Below are 7,818 nucleotides of genomic sequence, written 5' to 3' on the forward strand. Positions count from 1 at the left end.
TTATTAGAATGATCTCACATATCTGTTGCAGTAGCTTTTACACAGGTTGATCTTGAATTATTATAGGGCTTAGAACTCATACCAAGCCATGTTTCCATTTTAACAGATTTTCTGGTGTCTGAAGCTATTGGAGGTGAGTTCCTTGGATTGTGTTTTAGCTTTGGATGTGTACATTTTCTGTTGAATTGTATGCTCTCTACTACAAAGATAATATATTTCTCTAATTCACTTACTTTAACTCATTGCTTTGATCCTGCAATTTACAAAGTAACAATACATGAAAGTCAAACTTAATGATTTGTGAGCTTGTTTTCAAAATGCATGTTCTGCCTTCCAGTTTATTAGCCTAACAGAAGCCTTAATGTGATCCTTTGCATATGGATATGCTTTGTTGTTTAATTCTTATATCTGCTATGTCATGTCTCCTATAGTTGTACTGTGTCCTTCAAAAAAATAACACGTTTTCCCTCCTCTCTCCCTCATCAGTAAAACTGTACTTTAAATATCTACATTTCATAACCACTTGTGTTATCCATGGGAACTAAAATATCAATTCTGTATTGCAAGTCTTTTCCAGCACCAATAGAGGGAAATTCACGGGTTGTTTTTTTTTTACCCCCTCCTCCTTCTCCAGTGTAATAATTCTACATACAAACGCACACTCGCCCACTAAAGACATGGTTAGAAATCTCGGCTAGTAATTTAAACTTGCGAGAATCAGTGTATAATTTTAAAACACTTTTAAAATCACTTTTTCTCCAACATTGGTGTGTCCGGTCCACGGCGTCATCCATAACTTGTGGGAATATCTCTTCCCCAACAGGAAATGGCAAAGAGTACAGCAAAAGCTGTCCATATAGTCCCTCCTAGGCTCCGCCCACCACAGTCATTCTCTTTGCCGTTGCAAAAAGGAGAGGTCAAAAAGCTACTGCTACCTCTTTCCTTTTGGCTGAAAAGCATCATCCGATTGGCTTATGAGACTGCCGGACGGCAGACTCCTGAAAGAGTCACAGCTCACTCTACTAGGGCTGTGGCTTCCACATGGGCCTTCAAGAACGAGGCTTCTGTTGATCAGATATGTAAGGCAGCGACTTGGTCTTCCCTGCACACTTTTGCCAAATTCTACAAATTTGATACTTTTGCTTCTTCGGAGGCTATTTTTGGGAGAAAGGTTTTGCAAGCCGTGGTGCTTTCCGTTTAGGTAACCTGACTGGCTCCCTCCCTTCATCCGTGTCCTAAAGCTTTGGTATTGGTTCCCACAAGTTATGGATGACGCCGTGGACCGGACACACCAATGTTGGAGAAAACAGAATTTATGCTTACCTGATAAATTACTTTCTCCAACGGTGTGTCCGGTCCACGGCTCGCCCTGGTTTTTTAATCAGGTTTGATGAATTTATTTCTTTAACTACAGTCACCACGGCACCCTATAGTTTCTCCTGTTTTTTCTCCTGTCCGTCGGTCGAATGACTGGGGTGGGCGGAGCCTAGGAGGGACTATATGGACAGCTTTTGCTGTACTCTTTGCCATTTCCTGTTGGGGAAGAGATATTCCCACAAGTTATGGATGACGGCGTGGACCGGACACACCGTTGGAGAAAGTAATTTATCAGGTAAGCATAAATTCTGTTTTTCTTCTGTTATGTGCGATCAGTCCACGGGTCATCATTACTTCTGGGATATAACTCCTCCCCAACAGGAAATGCAAGAGGATTCACCCAGCAGAGCTGATATAGCTCCTCCCCTCTACGTCAGTCCCAGTCATTCTCTTGCACCCAACGACTAGATAGGATGTGTGAGAGGACTATGGTGATTATACTTAGTTTTTATGACTTCAATCAAAAGTTTGTTATTTTACAATAGCACCGGAGCGTGTTATTACTTCTCTGGCAGAGTTTGAAGAAGAATCTACCAGAGTTTATTACTATGATTTTAACCGGAGTAGTTAAGATCATATTGCTGTTCTCGGCCATCTGAGGGAGGTAAAGGCTTCAGATCAGGGGACAGCGGGCAGATGAATCTGCATTGAGGTATGTAGCAGTTTTTATTTTCTGAATGGAATTGATGAAAAAATCCTGCTATACCGTTATAATGACATGTATGTATACACTTCAGTATTCTGGGAATGGTTTTTCACCGGAACTACTCTGTTAAAGGTCACTAATCCTTTTAATAAATATTGTCATGTTAAACGTTTTTGCTGGAATGTAGAATCGTTTACATTGCTGAGGTACTGAGTAAATAAATGTTTGGGCATTATTTTCCACTTGGCAGTTGTCTGCTTTAAATTGTGACAGTTTCGTTTCTCCTCACTGCTGTGTGTGAGAGGGAGGGGCCGTTTTGGCGCTCTTTTGCTACGCATCAAAAAATTCCAGTCAGCTACTATTATATTTCCTGCATGATCCGGTTCACTGACAGATCTCAGGGGTCTTCAAACTTCTTTGAAGGGAGGTACATTCTCTCAGCAGAGCTGTGAGAATTGTTATTGACTGTGAATAAAAACGTTACTCTATAATTTTTTATGTCAAATTTAGTTATTTACTAATGGGAACAAACCTTTGCTAAAAGTTGTGTTATTTTAAACTTGATGCTATAACTGTTTCAGTTCATTATCTCAACTGTCATTTAATCGTTAAAGTACCTCTTTGAGGCACAGTACGTTTTTGCTAAAAAAGATTATAACCAGGTTGCAAGTTATTGCTAGTGTGTTAAACATGTCTGACTCAGAGAATATCTGTGTCATTTGTTCCAATGCCAAGGTGGAGCCCAATAGAAATTTATGTACTAACTGTATTGATGCTACTTTAAATAAAAGTCAATTTGTACAATGTGAACAAATTTCACCAAACTGCGAGGGAAGAGTTATGCCGACTAACTCGCCTCACGCGGCAGTACCTGCATCTCCCGCCCGGGAGGTGAGTGATATTATGGCGCCTAATACATCTGGGCGGCCATTACAGATAACATTACATGATATGGCTACTGTTATGACTGAAGTTTTGTCTAAATTACCAGAACTAAGAGGCAAGCGTGATCACTCTGGGGTGAGAACAGAGTGCGCTGACAATACTAGGGCCATGTCTGATACTGCGTCACAGCTTGCAGAGCATGAGGACGGAGAGCTTCATTCTGTGGGTGACGGTTCTGATCCAAACAGATTGGATTCAGATATTTCAAATTTTAAATTTAAATTGGAGAACCTCCGTGCATTACTAGGGGAGGTCTTAGCAGCTCTCAATGATTGTAACACCGTTGCAATACCAGAGAAAATGTGTAGGTTGGATAAATACTTTGCGGTACCGGCGAGTACTGACGTTTTTCCTATACCTAAGAGATTAACTGAAATTGTTACTAAGGAGTGGGATAGACCCGGTGTGCCGTTCTCACCCCCTCCAATATTTAGAAAGATGTTTCCAATAGACGCCACTACTCGGGACTTATGGCAAACGGTCCCTAAGGTGGAGGGAGCAGTTTCTACTTTAGCTAAGCGTACCACTATCCCGGTGGAGGATAGCTGTGCTTTTTCAGATCCAATGGATAAAAAATTAGAGGGTTACCTTAAGAAAATGTTTGTTCAACAAGGTTTTATATTGCAACCCCTTGCATGTATCGCGCCGATTACGGCTGCGGCAGCATTTTGGATTGAGTCTCTGGAAGAGAACCTTAGTTCGTCTACGCTAGACGACATTATGGACAGGCTTAGAGTCCTTAAACTAGCCAATTCATTCATTTCGGAGGCCGTAGTACATTTAACTAAACTTACGGCTAAGAACTCTGGATTCGCCATACAGGCACGTAGAGCACTGTGGCTAAAATCCTGGTCAGCTGATGTTACTTCTAAGTCTAAATTACTTAATATACCTTTCAAGGGGCAGTCTTTATTTGGGCCCGGGTTGAAAGAAATTATCGCTGACATTACAGGAGGTAAGGGCCACGCCCTACCTCAAGACAAAGCCAAAGCTAAGGCTAGACAGTCTAATTTTCGTTCCTTTCGGAATTTCAAACCTGGAGCAGCGTCAACCTCCACTGCACCAAAACAGGAAGGAGCTGTTGCTCGTTACAGACAAGGCTGGAAACCTAACCAGTCCTGGAATAAGGGCAAACAGACCAGGAAACCTGCTGCTGCCCCAAAGACAGCATGAACCGAGAGCCCCCGATCCGAGACCGGATCTAGTGGGGGGCAGACTTTCTCTCTTCGCTCAGGCCTGGGCAAGAGATGTTCAGGATCCCTGGGCGCTGGAGATCATATCTCAGGGATACCTTCTAGACTTCAAATTATCTCCCCCAAAAGGGAGATTTCATCTGTCAAGGTTGTCAACAAACCAGATAAAGAAAGAAGCGTTTCTACGCTGTGTACAAGATCTGTTATTAATGGGAGTGATCCATCCAGTTCCGCGGTCGGAACAAGGACAAGGGTTCTACTCAAACCTGTTTGTGGTTCCCAAAAAAGAGGGAACTTTCAGGCCAATCTTAGATTTAAAGATTCTAAACAAATTCCTAAGAGTTCCATCGTTCAAAATGGAAACTATTCGGACAATCTTACCTATGATCCAAAAAGGTCAGTACATGACCACAGTGGATTTAAAAGATGCTTACCTTCACATACCGATTCACAAAGATCATCAACGGTATCTACGGTTTGCCTTCCTAGACAGGCACTACCAGTTTGTAGCTCTTCCATTCGGATTGGCTACGGCCCCAAGAATCTTCACAAAGGTTCTGGGCGCCCTTCTGGCGGTACTAAGACCGCGAGGGATTTCGGTAGCTCCGTACCTAGACGACATTCTAATACAAGCTTCAAGCTTTCAAACTGCCAAGTCTCATACAGAGTTAGTTCTGGCATTTCTAAGGTCGCATGGATGGAAAGTGAACGAAAAGAAAAGTTCTCTTTTTCCTCTCTCAAGAGTTCCATTCTTGGGGACTCTTATAGATTCTGTAGAAATGAAGATTTACCTGACAGAAGACAGGTTAACAAGGCTTCAGGATGCATGCCGTGTCCTTCATTCCATTCAACACCCGTCAGTGGCTCAATGCATGGAGGTGATCGGCTTAATGGTAGCGGCAATGGACATAGTACCTTTTGCACGCCTACACCTCAGACCGCTGCAATTGTGCATGCTAAGTCAGTGGAATGGGGATTACTCAGATTTGTCCCCTACCCTGAATCTGAATCAAGAGACCAGAAATTCTCTTCTATGGTGGCTTTATCGGCCACACCTGTCCAGGGGGATGCCATTCAGCAGGCCAGACTGGACAATCGTAACAACAGACGCCAGCCTATTAGGTTGGGGCGCTGTCTGGAATTCTCTGAAGACTCAGGGATTATGGAATCAGGAGGAGAGTCTCCTTCCAATAAACATTCTGGAATTGAGGGCAGTTCTCAATGCCCTTCTAGCTTGGCCCCAATTAACAACTCAGGGGTTCATCAGGTTTCAGTCGGACAATATCACGACTGTAGCTTACATCAACCATCAGGGAGGGACAAGAAGCTCCCTAGCAATGATGGAAGTATCAAAGATAATTCGCTGGGCAGAGTCTCACTCTTGCCACCTGTCAGCAATCCACATCCCGGGAGTGGAGAACTGGGAGGCGGATTTCTTGAGTCGCCAGACTTTTCATCCGGGAGAGTGGGAACTTCATCCGGAGATTTTTGCCCAAATACTTCGACGTTGGGGCAAACCAGAGATAGATCTCATGGCGTCTCGCCAGAACGCCAAACTTCCTCACTACGGGTCCAGATCCAGGGATCCGGAAGCGGTTCTGATAGATGCTTTGACAGCACCTTGGAACTTCGGGATGGCTTATGTGTTTCCACCCTTCCCGCTGCTTCCTCGATTGATTGCGAAAATCAAACAAGAGAGAGCATCTGTGATTCTAATAGCGCCTGCATGGCCACGCAGGACTTGGTATGCAGATCTAGTGGACATGTCATCCTGTCCGCCTTGGTCTCTACCTCTGAGACAGGACCTTCTGATACAGGGTCCATTCAAACATCAAAATCTAACTTCTCTGAAACTGACTGCTTGGAAATTGAACGCTTGATTTTATCAAAGCGTGGTTTTTCTGAGTCGGTTATTGATACCCTGATCCAGGCTAGGAAGCCTGTTACCAGAAAGATTTACCATAAAATATGGCGCAAATACCTATACTGGTGCGAATCCAAACGTTACTCCTGGAGTAAGGTTAGGATCCCTAGGATATTGTCCTTTCTACAAGAAGGTCTAGAAAAGGGTTTATCGGCTAGTTCATTAAAGGGACAGATTTCAGCTCTGTCCATCTTGTTGCACAGGCGTCTGTCAGAAAATCCAGACGTCCAGGCTTTTTGTCAAGCTTTAGCTAGGATCAAGCCTGTGTTTAAAGCCGTTGCTCCGCCATGGAGTTTAAACTTAGTTCTTAACGTTTTACAAGGTGTTCCATTTGAACCCCTTCATTCCATTGATATAAAATTGTTATCGTGGAAAGTTCTATTTTTAATGGCTATTTCCTCGGCTCGAAGAGTCTCTGAGTTATCAGCCCTACATTGTGATTCTCCTTATCTGATCTTTCACTCAGACAAGGTAGTTCTGCGTACTAAACCTGGGTTCTTACCTAAGGTAGTTACTAACAGGAATATCAATCAAGAGATTGTTGTTCCATCCTTGTGTCCAAATCCTTCTTCAAAGAAGGAACGTCTTCTACACAATCTGGATGTAGTTCGTGCCCTCAAGTTCTACTTGCAGGCAACTAAAAATTTTCGCCAAACTTCTTCCTTGTTTGTCGTTTATTCTGGACAGAGGAGAGGTCAAAAAGCTTCTGCTACCTCTCTCTCTTTCTGGCTTCGTAGCATAATACGTTTAGCCTATGAGACTGCTGGACAGCAGCCTCCTGAAAGAATTACAGCTCACTCCACTAGAGCTGTGGCTTCCACTTGGGCCTTTAAGAATGAGGCCTCTGTTGAACAGATTTGCAAGGCTGCAACTTGGTCTTCGCTTCATACTTTTTCCAAATTTTACAAATTTGACACTTTTGCTTCTTCGGAGGCTATTTTTGGGAGAAAGGTTCTTCAGGCAGTGGTTCCTTCTATATAATGAGCCTGCCTATCCCTCCCGTCATCCGTGTACTTTTGCTTTGGTATTGGTATCCCAGAAGTAATGATGACCCGTGGACTGATCGCACATAACAGAAGAAAACATAATTTATGCTTACCTGATAAATTCCTTTCTTCTGTTGTGCGATCAGTCCACGGCCCGCCCTGTTTTTTAAGGCAGGTAAATATTTTTTAAATTATACTCCAGTCACCACTTCACCCTTGGTTACTCCTTTCTCGTTGATTCTTGGTCGAATGACTGGGACTGACGTAGAGGGGAGGAGCTATATCAGCTCTGCTGGGTGAATCCTCTTGCATTTCCTGTTGGGGAGGAGTTATATCCCAGAAGTAATGATGACCCGTGGACTGATCGCACAACAGAAGAAAGGAATTTATCAGGTAAGCATAAATTATGTTTTTTTTTTTTTTTTTTTTAAATGTGCTTTCTTTTCTTGGTATCCCTTGTTGAAAAAGAATATGCATATATCCTACACTAGTGGGAGCTAGCTGCTGATTGGTGCCTGCACACGTGTCTCTTGTGATTGGCTAACTAGATGTGTTCAGCTAGCTGCCACTAGTGTAATGTGTTCCTTCAGCAAAGCATAACAAGAGGATGAAGCAAATTTAATAATAAAAAGTAAATTTGAAAGTTGTTCAAAATTGTATGTTTTATCCATGTGATGTAATAAAAATGTGGGGTTTCCTGTCCCATGACTGGGTAACTATTGTGATTTATTTATTTCCTTCCTTATT

The 7,818-nt window shown here is 42.9% G+C and overlaps 1 protein-coding gene across 1 annotated transcript in view; it reads left to right on the forward strand.

Moving 5' to 3' along the window:
• Window positions 1-7,818, forward strand: part of BTBD10 (BTB domain containing 10) — a gene marked incomplete in the record, with an annotated part of 493,046 nt that overhangs the window by 81,845 nt on the left and 403,383 nt on the right. The window contains 1 exon segment of the mRNA XM_053720245.1: window positions 107-133. Coding sequence (XP_053576220.1) covers window positions 107-133 — 27 coding nt within the window.

This window comes from Bombina bombina, chromosome 7 (genome assembly GCF_027579735.1).
Source record: "Bombina bombina isolate aBomBom1 chromosome 7, aBomBom1.pri, whole genome shotgun sequence".
In the NCBI taxonomy this organism is placed as follows: Eukaryota; Metazoa; Chordata; class Amphibia; order Anura; family Bombinatoridae; genus Bombina; species Bombina bombina.